Source organism: Phaseolus vulgaris, chromosome 1 (assembly GCF_051622355.1).
Source record: "Phaseolus vulgaris cultivar YP4 chromosome 1, ASM5162235v1, whole genome shotgun sequence".
Classification (NCBI taxonomy): domain Eukaryota; kingdom Viridiplantae; phylum Streptophyta; class Magnoliopsida; order Fabales; family Fabaceae; genus Phaseolus; species Phaseolus vulgaris.
Window position 1 is genome coordinate 49,995,572 of NC_143498.1, and position 15,197 is coordinate 50,010,768.

The 15,197-nt window shown below is 34.4% G+C and overlaps 3 protein-coding genes across 10 annotated transcripts; 1 reads left to right on the forward strand and 2 right to left on the reverse strand.

Annotated features, from left to right (window-relative positions):
- Positions 1–431: 431 nt before the first annotated feature.
- On the forward strand, positions 432–1,178 carry LOC137816088 (monothiol glutaredoxin-S6). The gene has a single exon (XM_068619183.2). It carries the CDS (start codon positions 552–554, stop codon positions 861–863), a length of 312 nt encoding a protein of 103 aa, XP_068475284.1. The 5' UTR covers positions 432–551; the 3' UTR covers positions 864–1,178.
- A 1,053-nt stretch (positions 1,179–2,231) lies between these two features.
- On the reverse strand, positions 2,232–4,994 carry LOC137814706 (zinc metalloproteinase aureolysin). Of its 7 annotated transcripts, none has more exons than XR_011081673.2 (5): positions 4,836–4,994; positions 4,500–4,693; positions 3,122–3,155; positions 2,944–2,988; positions 2,232–2,512 (listed from the first exon to the last, which is right to left on the reverse strand). XR_011081673.2 is itself a non-coding variant. In XM_090305234.1 (5 exons), exons 1-4 carry the CDS (start codon positions 4,895–4,897, stop codon positions 2,944–2,946), a joined length of 330 nt encoding a protein of 109 aa, XP_090161360.1. In that variant the 5' UTR covers positions 4,898–4,994; the 3' UTR covers positions 2,232–2,512. The 7 variants fall into 7 exon arrangements, 6 of the variants coding, with proteins under 6 accessions (XP_090161360.1, XP_090161367.1, XP_068473686.1 ...); XM_090305234.1 differs by having other exon boundaries at positions 4,505–4,693; XM_090305241.1 differs by lacking the exon at positions 2,944–2,988 and having other exon boundaries at positions 4,505–4,693.
- A 1,246-nt stretch (positions 4,995–6,240) lies between these two features.
- LOC137814705 (BTB/POZ domain-containing protein At1g03010) lies at positions 6,241–10,420 on the reverse strand. Of its 2 annotated transcripts, none has more exons than XM_068617581.1 (4): positions 9,843–10,420; positions 8,715–8,781; positions 7,121–8,317; positions 6,241–6,963 (listed from the first exon to the last, which is right to left on the reverse strand). In XM_068617581.1, the coding sequence occupies exons 1-4, from the start codon at positions 9,932–9,934 to the stop codon at positions 6,436–6,438; spliced, it is 1,884 nt and encodes a 627-aa protein (XP_068473682.1). In that variant the 5' UTR covers positions 9,935–10,420; the 3' UTR covers positions 6,241–6,435. The 2 variants fall into 2 exon arrangements, with proteins under 2 accessions (XP_068473682.1, XP_068473683.1); XM_068617582.1 differs by lacking the exon at positions 9,843–10,420 and adding an exon at positions 8,914–9,174.
- Between the last annotated feature and the right edge of the window lie 4,777 nt (positions 10,421–15,197).

Genomic DNA, 15,197 nt, shown 5'->3' on the forward strand with positions numbered 1-15,197 from the left:
AAACTAATTCTTTTATAAGTTAAGATTAATTTATACAAGTTATAACTAAAAAAATTATATGGGAATTTTAAAAAATAAGTTTTTATATAAATTGGTTTTATCTTTGAAGTCAAAAGTTAAAACTATGTAAAATATAGTTTAAAAGTATTTTTATATATTTGAAGAATTCTTTTGCATGATAAGTGTGATATAATGAGTTAACTAAGAAGTAATTTGAAGCTGGGCAATTATGATCTATGTCATTGCCCCATTATTTGATTTCATACATAATAATATCTTAGAATTCAAATGCAATTCACTTGTGCTGCATTAACAGTGTAGGTTTTGGGAATCCATTGATGATGCCCACAACTTTAATGTTTATTATTCTTTTATGAGATAGGTGTTTATTCTTCTGTATATGAAACTATCCAATCCCATCTCCCAGAATAAGCCAGGTATAAATAGAGCACTTAATCTCAAGTTTTAGTAGCAGATCAAACCAAACTCACATATTCACTTACCACTCTCTCTAATAACCCCTCAACCAAAATTCCAATTGCAGCACAGAAATGGATGTGTTGACACCATTGATTGCAGACAAGCCAGTGGTGATCTTCGGCAAGAGCACTTGTTGCATGAGCCACACAGTGACGGCTCTGATAGCCAGCTTTGGTGCCAGCCGTGCAGTTATTGAGGTGGACAAAATGGCAAGTGGAAAACAAGTAGAGAGTGCACTGGTCCAACTAGGTTGCCACCCCAGTGTGCCTGCAGTGTTCATAGGACAACAATTCATAGGTGGTGCTGATGAACTCATCAAACTCAATGTTCAAAACAAGCTTTCCCAATTGCTTCTCAAGGCTAAAGCCATATTTCTCTGGTAGCTACCTATATATATGTGTGTGTGTGTGCAAAGTTGCAAATCAAGCACCCCATATGATCTAATAAGAGGTTCTAGTTAGTTTTCTTTAAGCTATGTATGAGAACTAGCTCTGTGAGGCGGTTTAGTATATAGAGTCTTCTAGTTCTAGCCATGCTCTTGTATTCTCCATTTTTCCTTTGTCTTCTTTCGTGGAGCAGAACAAGCACTACTCTTTCTTTTGTATATTGCAGAAAAGGCTTTAACCAGAAATGGCTTGGCCATTTCATCGTGTAATTCTCATCTCACCTATTAGTAATCTCATTTTGAGTTCTGCGGACAGAGGTTTCTTGAGAGAGATTAGTGAACAAAACAAAAAAGTTAGATGTATTATGTCAGATTCTGAGATGCTATGTGTGCAATATGAGAGATTTATAACGAAAAACATTGTAAATGACACTGATCAGGTAATGATATGTGGAATATTACAAACAGTCGGTTGATTCTGTTAATTGTTTTTTTATTTCTCTTTTCTTATCACGGCTTTGATTTTCTCCTAATGTATGAGACATCATGAAATGTTCATCCATCATTGTTCAAGGCTACTCAAAGAAACTTTAACATTACTAGATAGATTAAGGATGTAACATTTTTACATCTGTCAGATTAAAGTATTCAGAGTGTACGAATATTTTGAGTATGAATATACAGAGCAGTGTACAATTGTTTGAGTTACATGAATTAAGAAACTAAACAAATGTTCACACTCCTTTCACGCAATCAAATCACAACATCTCTTAATTCGACGAGCCATGTAATGTACAAAATAGTGATACACTAATTAAAGATTATTAAAAACATTATATTTGTGCTTAATTTTTTCAATTGGAAACTTTAACAATGTTACTAAATATGTACGGTTTGGTTGTGAATCACTTTGTTTTCACTAAATTGAAACATTTTAAAGTGCTGGATAGATTCTTTTATAAACTTCCGTAAAAGAGGAGATAAAAAGGAAAAATGAATTGATCATATAACTTAAAATTAAGTATTCTAGCTTTGGAAGATGTTAAATTACGAAGTTTATATAAAGCTTAAGAGTAAAAGTTTACTTTAATTTATGGAAAAAGTGTAATTTACAACTTTTGTATTAGTATTTAAGAAAAAAAAGTTAAATATATATTTTTTTCCTTAAACAAATTAATTTTTATCTCTAGTTTAAACTTTAAATATTTTGATTATTTAGTGAGAAAACTATTAAAAAAAATTGACAGTGATTTATTTTAATAATTTTAAAAAAAAATCTATGAACAAAATCAATTTCACGTAAATAGATAAAAAAACATATTTAAACCAAATGAAAATATCTAAACTTATATTATACCACGAAAGATTAATGAGCAATTTCTATAGAGATATCATAGAGAAGACGATATAGCCACAACTTTTTTTCACATACATATTCCATCTTTATGCATAGGATATCCTTAAAATATGAGAGAAAGGGTGAGGGATAAATAATAATAAAGAATGCATGTCAATTCTGAAGCAGAAGCTGCTGTTGAGGAATCCAGAGTCCCCACTGCGATGCCAAGAACTGGCCTTGCACTGCTTGTGTTCTATACTACTTCTCGAACAGCATATGCCAAGCTCCTTTTTAGTTTTGTTTTACACCTGTTGGTATATGCCAACAAATAATTTAACTTCAAAAATTATGCTCTTTCAAGTATCTTTCTACTTCTTTATATTTACAATATAACCTTGTTTTGGTAAATATGTATATTATTTACAAAGCAAAAATAGGTGAGACATCATGTACACTATAAACTACTTTTATGTTGCTATTTACATCACAAATTATCATATATGAAAAGTTGTCAAATTTTATTTATTGCGTGTTTGTTTTAAACCTTGACGAATATATTCTTGTCTAACTACAATGCAATAAGGCTCCATTTCAGAACTGGTGTAGGTGCTTGTGGAAGGTATTCTAACACTCAATTCAGTAAAATACTAAATTGTCTGGAAAAATGTGGGAGACAATGGTACTTCTAGTAATCATGTCATGTTGTATTCAATAAAGGCATGGAAACCCAGCAACGCACCTATTTTTGCGGTACTTCCAATACCATAAAACGATTTATAGCATCCTACACCATATCACGAACAGTATATTTTTAAACACATTTTTGTTATGAAAAAATTGAGACAACTTTGTTTTTAGGAAAACTCAAATTTTTACCAATGCTAAAATGTGTTAAAAAAATGGGTCGAGATAGATACCTTCAGAACATGTCCACTCCATATTATACGCATTCTAGAGGACAAAAAGACACAAGTTTTGTTAGTATAAAAAAAGTGTTAAATAAAGATGTGCCAAATAATGTCCTAACATTTTACACGAGAGTTACTAAAGAAAAACCAGAATATTGGGGTTCAAAAGAAGTGTTCTTCACTATGCCAGTTTATGGTTTCTTTAGCTGACAAAACCACCGAAAGCTTGAGGCACGCAATTCAAAAGTGGGCTAGGGAAAATCTATATGAAAAACAAGATAACACAAGATAATAGATTTTCTAAAAAGTTCGCCTTCTTTAAGCAATTTTAGTGCCCTTTTGACGTGTTTTATGACATCGTTTCTTGTCAGAGGTTTGACTGGTTAGTGCCTTATCAGCTAAGTGGAACTTCTTTCCTGTCAAATGTCAAAAACGTAAAACACTTAAATTTTGACACAATGGCCAAAATCAAACTGAAGTCATGTTTAAGGCCTACCCAAAATTGACGCTTAGCTGTGTAAAAGGTGAGTACTTATCTATTCGGTAAAAAGGGAGGAGGGTATTAGTTAGAGAACAGGGAAGTATGAGGGCAAAAAACAGAAACAAACAAAACTTTCTCTCGTTTTCTCGCATCTCATCTTTATCCTTAACAAATAGTAAATGCGATTCAGAAACTGGGCAACCAATAAATGAATTTGCAAAAGATAGGGATCACCAGAAAAGGGATACTGAAACTTAACTTACTTGAATTTAGTTTCTCTCGAAGGAAAAGACATCACACTTAAAAAAAGAAAACTAAACTATTAACACTTCATTCTTGTCCAATATAAATATAAGAAAATCAATTATTGATCTCCTCATCAACTACTATTTCTTACTTTACACTTGCTCATTGCAGATGAATCAAATCCAACTTATTTATTTATGTCTCAGAGAGGGTCATTCATTATTCAAGAAACACAACTTTCATAACTAACTAAAGTACCTCAAAAATATACACATTTTTAAATCTTCACAGAAGAGATCACATAAAAAAGAGAAATGAAAAGACAGTGCTGACACCCAACGTGAGTAGCTTGTCAAAAAGCAAGATAAATCATTTTCGTTGCCTACGCAGACGAAATGGAATTACTTGCAAAGTTGCAACGTGTAGCATCTCCAACAACAAAATAATGCAAGTAATCCACACTCCACAATCGTATTATCGAAAACATAATGATCAAAAGAATATTGTGGTAAACATAATTTACGATCATACCAAAGTTCAGATATTATTAAATAATTTCATACAGATTTATAATCAAGTAACCAGCATTTACAACACCAAACATCTCAATAAAAAAATCACATATCAGAACAAATAGCCACCAGAGGAATTAAAATTTACTTCACTTGTTAATGTAGTCTTTCAAAATGTGATTATTGTCTTCGAGAGCTGCATTCCTTCGCCAATTGATCACTGCTTTAGAAACCGTGGCATTAGCCTTACGAATTTCGTCAGCAGAAAACTTGTGCTCTATGATTCCCAAGGGTCCAGGCTGCAGCACCTTAATCACAGTTTCCATTTCTTGCTCAACTTGTCTGTCGCAAACACAAAGGAATAAATCGACTTTAACGGAGCGGAACCCTAACAATTTTTTTAAGGAAAAAAGAAGAAGTAAAGTGATGATATTTTATATCACTAGAAAACGAAGAATATTAGAGAAGACGATGGGTTAGTTACCGTATTAGCGCGGAAAAGGGCAGCGAGCTTCGAAACCCCGCCATAGACAACCTCACAGTCATCGTCACACTGCACCAGAAGACGGAGCAGGATCCAAATCCAAGACTGTTTAGATTGGTACGGCGTCGTATCTGCTTTGCACAGAGGGCCAGACACTGATTGGGCTTCCACGTGGAACATGATGGCTCAACAGAGGCTGTTTCTTCCTGCACCTTCGTATATTCTTCTCCCACCTCCATACATTTTCATATTTCCAAAAATACCCCTCTAATATTTTGCATTACATAATCCAGAAGCCTTTTTTCAAATGCATTATTAGTTTCTGAATTATGTAATGTGGAAGTCTTTTTTAGTTTATGGATTAAATAATTCGGAAGTCTTTTTTCAAATGCGTGTCCAGATTACATAGTCCGAAAAGTACTCTATGGGGTGGCACAAGAAGGTTAAAAAGGTATTTTCACGTTGTGTATGGGGTGGAAGAATAACCTATGGAAGTACAGGAAGAAATAGTCCTCAACAGAATATGGGTTTAGCAGTTCAAATAAGAAAAGGCTTTTTCATACTGCACCCCCATTTTCGAAATGTACTCCCTTAATTAGATGAAATAACTGAATTGCCCTTATGAATTTAAATTCTTCTTTCTCCTCTTCCCATTTTTGTTTTCCCCACTCTATTCCGTTGTTGGGTTCATTCTCGGTCCACATCGTTGCCATCACCATTATCCTGTTGTGTTCATTCTCGGTCCACATCGTTGCCATCACCATTATCCTGTTGTGTTCATTCTCGGTCCACATCTTCCTTGTTGCATCACATCGTTGCCATCACCATTATCCGTTTTGCAGCATTGTTGTTGTAGAAGAAGAGACGGAGAACGCTCCAGAAGAAGAAGAAAAGAGAACGGGTGTTGTGAAAAAAAACTCATTTTCTAAGAAAAAAGTTGTGTCTTGAAAAATTTATTATGAAAAACTCAATATAAAAACGCACTATAGAAGATATTATATTCCATTGTGAAAATCTTGTTTCCAAAAATCCTGTTATGAAAATCTCCTGAAAAATTTCTTGAACGACTAATCCAAGAATTACTTTAAGAAATGTAGTGGAGAGAGGAAAATTTGAGCACAAATTTGTATAAATTCAAAGAGGTAGGTGTATCTTCTGGTTGAGAATAGAGAACTAAATCCTCTAAATATAAGTTCCATACCACCCCTCAGACCTAAAAGTGACCCTTTAACATTGTTGCGTGTTAAAATGGAGTTGGAAATAAATAATTATTACAGTTGGAGTTTACATGTTCTTCACTCTAGCCAATTATAGCCGACAGTAAAATGAATATTTTTTTTGCCTGTTTCGTGTATATTACTTTCCCTCTCAGGTGCATCCTAATAATTATGGTTCTCCGAAAGCATTTGCATACTAAAATTGTGATATATATATTGAGCTTCTTAGAAGGGTAATGATAATAGTGTGAACACAGGCAGCTAGTGAGCAACATAGTTAAAAAAAGTGTTGACTGGAAAATAGACAGAATCACAGCATGCACTAAGCATTACTACTATGTTTTTACGCATACTGTACATGAATTATGGCGTATATGATATAGTTATGAAACGGAGTGGCGTCTTCGCTTTGGAAAAGGGAAGCGAGTTTCTGAACTAGCCTTCCCACCAATTGGCTTAATGCTATTTATCCTGAATAGAGCATTCAGCTTACTCAGCTTTCTGGTGAATGATTTGAACAACTTGTTAGCAGGGTGAGACTTAACAAGCTCCTGCTTCATACACACATGGTCTTTCTCCAAGTCAGTCAGCCTCATTCTCATTCTTGCTACTTCAAGCTTCAGTTCTCTGTTCTCTCTTCTCACTGATGCATAGTTATCTCTAGGGGAAATTGCTCCACTCCCTGCACCGCTTCCTGAACGCTGAGGAAACTGCCCAAAGAACAACTGGTTGTGCCCTCCATTCATGGCGTTTCGAAGCCTCATTTGCTCGAAGTAAAGCACCTGCACCACCATCTGCACTGGTAGCCTTTCATTCTGTGCTGCATGGCTGCATGCTTCTTGAGATAGTTTCTGACAATCAATGGTTTTGCATAACCTGTACCTCTCTGACTCCTTCATGTTTGGATGAACCTATATCATAAGAAAACAAACAACACTTTCACATTGGTCATACCAACCAATTGATGTGAGTTATTCTCACCTTAAGGAAGATGTCAACAGCTCTAATGCATAAAAATTTAAGTCTTTTTTCAAAGCTTAAACATGATGGGAGTTATTTTCTTTTCACCTTAAGGAAGATGTCAACAGCTCTGTAGAGTCCATCACTTGCAACACGTGCATGATCTGGAAGTAGTTCTGCAAGTGCTGTGAATTTTGAAGGCAGCAGGTTTGAGTCTAGAGCTACTTCAGCTAGATAACTGTCCAGCAATTTCGATACCTTTGTGATTGAGCTTTGTTTTGGAGATCCAGGACTGTCAAAATCATACATTTGGCTTTCATCAATGTAGTTATCACTATCTTCTCCATCCTCCTCGTCCATGTTTAGATAAATAGAAAAGATCCTCAGAATTGAGTCAGTGTCATACATCGTGTTGTGGGTGTTTTGGGGTGAGTTTGTTGGGATTAAGATGTCTTCAAGAATTGCCTGGTCAAGTTGAAGACTAATTCGCCTCTCTAAATCAGATTTGCAAGGAGTTGATGCAGGTGCTGCTATTGCAGCTTTCAGCAAACTTGAGAGGAATCCCATTGGAACAGGGCTTTTCCTTGAGTGAGTTGGGAGTAAGCCAACTATGGTTTCAACAACGACTCTTTGCTTCTTTTGCAATTCCATGTCATGAAGACTTCCTTTCACCACTTGGGGGTCTCTAACACCAATCCCCTGAAGAGAACCATGTGCATAGTTCATCAATATCTTGCTGATCATTTCCTGTTTTAGTCCCTTTGACTTAACAACGGATACAACTCGTTGGAAGAACTCAAGACTAAGAACATTGAAAGACTTCCCCCACCAATCTGAGGGTGTTTCTGGCTCCATGGTTGGTGTGGTTTTGGAAGGGAAAGTGTGATCAAGTTTTAGTAATCCAGATGTAAGCTGCTCTTTGCACGCGTTGTTTGCAATTGCATTGATTAGCTTATTGACTAGGTTTATTTCCTCTGACATTGGAAGAAGAGTCTCACAACTGTGGAGAACATATACTGTGCTTGATATGTTAGGGAGCACTGTGTCCCTTAGGTATGCTTCAACTCTGGATTCTAAGTTTTTTTCTGCAAATTCTTCGGTCATTTCAAGAAAATGAGCCGTGCAACGTAGCAAGGCAACATTTGAGAGAGTGAACTCAACATTGACTCCATAGCAAAATTTGGCAGCTAGCTCAAATGCCTCTGCTCCACCTGGCACATTTGGGAGACTTATGCGTAAAACTTTTGAATCTTTTGCTTCTAGCAGCAGCTTCCGAATTCTTCCACTCCGAGAAACGAGAGGAAACTAGTGGAAAAATTGGTACACTTAGTACACAGTGAAAACTGAAAATCTTTAACTCTTCTGTTTTTTCTCATTGTACAGCAATTTTCTTATTTTTCTTTTTCTCTTTCTAAACAAACTCATGCAGAGAAACCATGAAAAAACCATAGCATATCAGCCCAAAAAAAGCATAGAGCATTATGTTCATGATTCTGTTATCTCTTACTAACCATTAATAGTGCTAGTGGACTAAGGTTGGGCATTGATGCTTACGATGCATACATTAAAAATATTTAAAACATAAGATTGGTTACATACGTTTGAAAGCAAAAAAAAAAGTACTGATCAACTCTGAAAAAAGCCAAAATATTCATGAACCTCTAAGATCGTGAACCTAAGAATGGCAGGTAGTTTCCTTTACCTTGTGAAGTGCGAAAGCTGATGCTCCTACCTCGATGGTGAGATCACTAGATACGTCAGATATTGGCCTGCAAAAATCAAATCTGGCTGAATCACTACATAACATAGAACCTGGAAATTTCAACATAAAGCAAAAACTACAGCTGCAGGCATACATATTACCAAAATTAAATTATCAAAGACCATGAAATAACCTCTACCAGAATGTTTGTTTGCAATTTAATGTAAAATTGGAACTCAAGCCATGTGCTCTCTACAACCAAAGAGACAACTTAATCTTCCAATGTCAAAGTCCTAGGCGTGAATGACCCCAACTCAATAAATACAGAATTTGGGCAAGACTATAAATAGGCACACTACTGCAGACACAACATGTTTACAATAGTTTAAAGTCAAATTGATATTTAAGAGTTAATTGGTTGTGTCACTGTAGTGGAACCCATGGATGCAAATCATTGAACATCTAAGATAAGAAGGGGAAATCAATTTTGGAGCCACAGGGTGATGTTAACACCTGTCTTGATCTGTGTGCAGCCAAAGGGTTTTCATTTTTCTCATAGTCGGTGAGCTCCAATTACATCATCTCCTCACTCATTTAGGGCCTAAAGATAATAAAAGCACGAGAATAATTGGCAGACAATATTAATTGTCGTTCACATTGCTGACAGCAGATGAGATCTGAACATTCACCATGCAGCACCATACCGCTGTCAGGTGGGTGAAGCACCACATCAAGGTCAATGTTACATCTTTATCTACCAATCTCTGTGTTTTAACCCATATCACCATATCCAACAAGTGTTGTTTTCTACCATAAATTTGGACAGCCTGTGACTATGTCAGATAAGAAAATTTTAGAACATTGAAATGTGCCACACGCAGGGATCCCTGAATCAGCTAAGAGCTCCATTCTCCTTCTAAACCTACTTTCATAGTTGAACTCGAAACCACTTACTAATTTAGAACATCTATGTATCAGTTGAAAGAGAGACTCAACTATTCACAAGGCTAATATGATCATTGGAAAATAAGAAAAAACATCTCCCTCGTTAATGAATCTAAATGCTAGACCACGTACGGTTGCAATCAACACTAATGCAGCAAAACATGGTGTGAATTAGAAGATTACCATTCGGTGGCATGTCTTATGCTGGAGCTTGGACGAAAGGTCCTTTTTCCTGAAATGCTAGGCTTCAATTCACCAACTGTTACCACTCCCATGAGGGATACTCTTCAAATAGCACCAACCCCACTAAAGAACACTGCACCCTGCTAGTGATGTGACTATGTTATGGACGTAAACGTCTAAACGACCATATCAGATGAATCGAAACAAAAGCATAGACACATTTCATGCGGCTCTTGATTTCTTCTTCTGTGAGTAGAAAGTTGAAGTGAAGTGTAAGTCACATGAAGCCATGCAGGCCTAAAGGATGGAGAATATGAGTTGGAAACATACTTTATAATCTTAAATGAAGGTAAACGCAGTGTGCTTGCACTTTTCGGTGAAAGGTATAAGTGGTCTTCGCTTTTCTTTACATGGTTTTTGTCTAAGAAATTGCAGGAAACCACAAGGGTGGCATGCTTTTATGAATTGTGATGATGACACAGTAGCTAAAGATATCCACGTAAAGAATGGCATAAAATAAGCAAGTATATTATGTGTAAAGCTTGCTAAAGTTGGATTAAAAGAATGAGTAGGATTGCATGTTATAATGCGATACCTGGTAGATATATATAGTACTAATCAACTCAAAGTGCGTGCATAATCTTAAATTTAAAAGGACATGCTATGCTACTCATATCACCTAATGTTACAACATATTTTAAAACAGAGGACAGATAGAAAAACACACGAAAAAAATGGTTGTTTTTTTTTGGAACTTTATATAAGATTCAAAATTGAAAGATTGAAAGTATGATATATTTTTAAAATAATATTAGGTAAAGTGTGACTAGGTGCACCATTCACAAATATTTTTTCTTCTTAATTATATATGAATTCGTAGAATAATTAATTAATTCATTAAAAGTCTATTATATTTAGGAGTTGTACCGGTACTGGGCGAGGCCGGGACCCACCTGCCTGCCCGACTCCCAGTCAAGCCTGACCGAGAGACTGATAAGTCAATATCTTCAGAAATCTGGCCGAACGACCGGCAGACCGAGACCTCTGTATACTTGACCGACTGACGAATGGCCGAGACCTTCGTATACTTGGCCGACTGACGAATGGCCGAGACCTTTGCATACTTGGCCGACTGACGAGTGTCCGAAACCTTTGGAGACTTAACTAAGATGGTCGAAGACCACACTTATTTGGCCGATGGCCTATCCTCACCATGAGAATGTGGCCGACGGCCGAACCCTATTACGATTAACGCTCAAACCGAGATCAGTAAAGCTAATCCATCATCAAGAATTAGGTAATGCAACCCTAAGCGGTATCCACCTCGATAAACGGGCCCAACAAGGTAGGCCCATTAGAATAATATAAATAGCACGCATTCCAAGGAGTAAGGTATGTCATTATTACTGTTCACCTACCTGAGAGCTAACCGCCCGCCTTACTGACTTGAGCGTCGGAGTGCCTTCACAGGTACCCCACCATCCGGTGTTCACCCGACGACCGAGTCCCGAGTGCCGAAGGGTAAACAGAAGAAAGAGAAGGATCCTAATTCATCACCCAGCCACCTGCCCGACCGAAGGAAGGAGAAGAAGACTTCAACAGTTCTTTAGGTCCCATCTCCCTAGCAGGAACAGGAGTAACTAGTGGCTAACCAGCACCCCACCTATAAATTAAAACCCAAGCACAAATATCTAAATCTGAGGCAAAGGAATAACTATCTTGACGTAGAATAGACAGGTGTATGATTGGAGCTAGCTTATTAAATGCAATAGCAATTGAACTTCGTATTAAAGAATAAAATAGCTTTATCAAAATGTTTATTATATCATTAATAACAAATATTTAATGTATTAAAAATATTAAATTTATTCTCCAATGTGTTTTAAAAAAAAAATCACTAAAAAGCGTAATTTCTTCAGTTTATTATTAAACTGAATATAAATATTTTTATTTAAAGTCTGATCTCATTGTCACAATTTCATTTAAAAGAAGTTATTTTTTGGGAGATTGACTTTAGTTTGGAACACGTCGTAGATGAAAATTGTATGTGGTAGAACGACTTTAATTCAATTTGAGAAAAAAAATATGGGTAAAGTTGATATGATTTTAATTAAAATTTTGATTAATGTTGAATTGAAGATGTTTATAAGTGGGGAGCAATGCTATATTTTTTATATTTTGATGATAACAAAAGTTATTTTAATAATTTATGATAATATTGAAACATCTAAACAATGTTTTATTTTACAGTATCTATAATATGATATATAATTTATTAGATGAGTTGAACATCTATAACATATATCTATAATAGATAAACAAATTAAATATATGACAATCTTTAACTGTGAAATTGAAAACAAATTTATTTTTAATATACATGTTCGCTATCTACACTTTCAATGTGAAAATAATTTTTGAAATTATCTTTTATCGTGTTTGTACATGTATTTGTATAAATAATTGAAAATATCTAATACCGTGAATGTGGCGCAAAATATAAAACGAGAATACTATAAATTTAAGTATTGATTTTTTTTACTAAACTATATTGCAATTTTTTTAATTAGCTTTTACAAATAAATTTGAAAAAAAAAAATAAAAGGATTGTATTTTTTTTTTTTAGAGTTTAATGTTAAAAAGACAAAGATAAGCTAAAATAAAATTTAAAAAAAAACTATTATTAACTCTCAATACCACAAAGGAGGAAGAATCATATCATTTAATAAAGATAACTATTAAAAAAAAAATACAAGACTATACATTAAACTTGTATAAAAATAGTCTTACAAAACAATTTTTAAAATAATATTGATAAAGTGTGACTAAGTGCACCATTCGCAATTTTCTTCTTCTTAATTATATACGAATTCGTAAAATAATTAATTAATTAAAAAGTCCATCGTATTTAGGATTAACTAGTGACCAACCAGCACCCCACCTATAAATTGAAACCGAGGCACAAATATCTAAATTTGAGGCAAAGGAATAATTATTTTGACGTAGAATAGACACAGTGTATGATTGGAACTAGCTTATTAAATGCAACAAAAATTGAAGTTCGTATTAAAGAATGAAATAGCTTTACCGAAATAATTATTATGTCCTTAATGAAAAAACATTCAATACATTAAAACATATTAAAGTTATTTAAGGATTATTGTCCAATATGTTTAAAAAAAAAAGTCTCTTAAATAAATATATATGAGGTCACAATTACTGAATGCGACAACTGTTGGATGAATCATGATCTTTGGCTGCGTACATCTCGTGGTCATCATGAAACCATCCATTTCTTTTGTCCAATGTCTGAATACAGTCCATGTAGTAATCAGCACAAGAAAATAATATATTAAATTTAAGATATTTTATTAATTTGTTTTGTGATTTTAGGTCGCAGTTTCCTTCATTTTACGGGAACTATTTCAGGTGTTACATGAATAAATACAATTTTAAAAAATAATTTGGTTGATATTAGGCTGCGTCAGAATAAAATAAAGTAAAATACAAAACTATATGTGTTTTCTTGTTTCTAGTTTTAATATTTTTAAAAATATCTAATTGGTGGAAAATTGTAGGAAGTGGTGGTTGACAAAATGTAAGTATCTCGTTCAGAAAATGGGGGAAAAACGTAAAAATCAACCCCTGACAATGTAACTAAATTGAACTCTGCATGCAATGTACTCTTGTCAGAATGCAACAAGCTTTAGACATGTGATAGTACAAAAGAGACTAATTATCCTTATTTTCTTCATAGTTAGTTCCGAAAGCACAACTATGATGTAGTGGTTAACCACTACCATTTTTCTTCTTCTTACTTTTACGGGAAAGTGGATTAAAAACAAAGTATAATTTGTTTTTAGTTTTTTTTCTCTCTCTACTCAAAGTTTTGTTTAATGAAAAAGTATATTTGATGATTTATGTGTATTTGATTTGCAGGATAAGGCAAAGGCAATGCAGATTCCTGCATCTAGACGTGAGACATAGGAAACTCATATGCATTCAATTTGAATTCTGAGTCTTGTCACAGTAAACCTTTTTGTTCATCCTTTCTCAAGTAGCTCTGTTTGTTGCTTTCCAAAGTTCTAAAAACTAATGGCTCTATCATAAATCACACAATTAAAGTTGAGACTTCTATAACATTTTGAAGCAATATGACATAAAATTGTTCCTCTTCAATTGAAGCAAAGAGAGTTGTTATTACAAAGTGAATTTTAAGTCTAACAATGTGGGATCTTCAACACATTCCTCACGCCGCTGAGATTGTCAACTCGTGCGTGAGACTATATATTATGAGTGATCCGATAGCGACCCGATAGCAGGTGTCACGATAAGTCCAACACAAATACTCGTTAAGATAAACTCGAAATGGTTGTGATACCATGTTATGAAGTAGACTTTAAGTCTAACTCAACTTCATAAAATCAGCTCAATGAGATAAGATTTACATTGAAAAAGATTTTAATTTTTAGTCGATGATCTTTCACCGTTGTAAGGAAAGCCTTATATTAAATTGCTAGTGATGCAGTAAATGATATAGACACAGAAAGTGGAAAAAGTTATAAAAAACAAAAAAACATTTTGACAGATTGGGTTGAAAGAGGGGTATGCATGATTAGACATTAGTGCAGTGTGGAAAGAAGATGAAGAATGATGATGTGCAGCAGCATTGGAGCCCACCCTTTTCATGAAGACTTGTGAGGACTGGGCTCACACACTCCAATTCTATGCAGGTAAACCTTCTAGTATTCACCTTTTGCTTCCCTTATTATTAGAGCTCACTATAGCCTCCATTTAGCTCTCAGAATCTCAATATTTTATATATCTTTATGTCTCGTTCTTGTTATATAAGATCTGTTAAAACTACAAAGTGAAAATAAAATCAAATTTAAATAAGTCGACATCATTATTGTAACATAAGCATGCGCGACGGGGTTAATGAAACATTCAACTAATTTACCAAATCGGATCCTCCATCAATTATTTATTTAATCATTAAAACCAATGTCATCATTCTCAAAAAGTATAACAATTCAATCAGAAGAATAAATATTAATTAATGCATTTAATAATGAGAATCACAGCAACAAAATCAAAATCAGTAAAACATCAACAACTTATATATCTTGTATTCAAAAGTATTTGCGATTTTTTTAATAATAACAATTTCACCATAAAACTACCTTTTTCAGTCACTTCAAAGGGAAAGTTAGAGTGTACACCAACCAAAAAAGTATATAGGAAAGTCAATATATAAAAAAAAAACTATCATTAGAAACATAGCATTTAATTGAAAAAGGAAGGGGAAAACGTAATAAGGAAACATTAATCCGCAAAAAAAGCAAAGAAAACAAA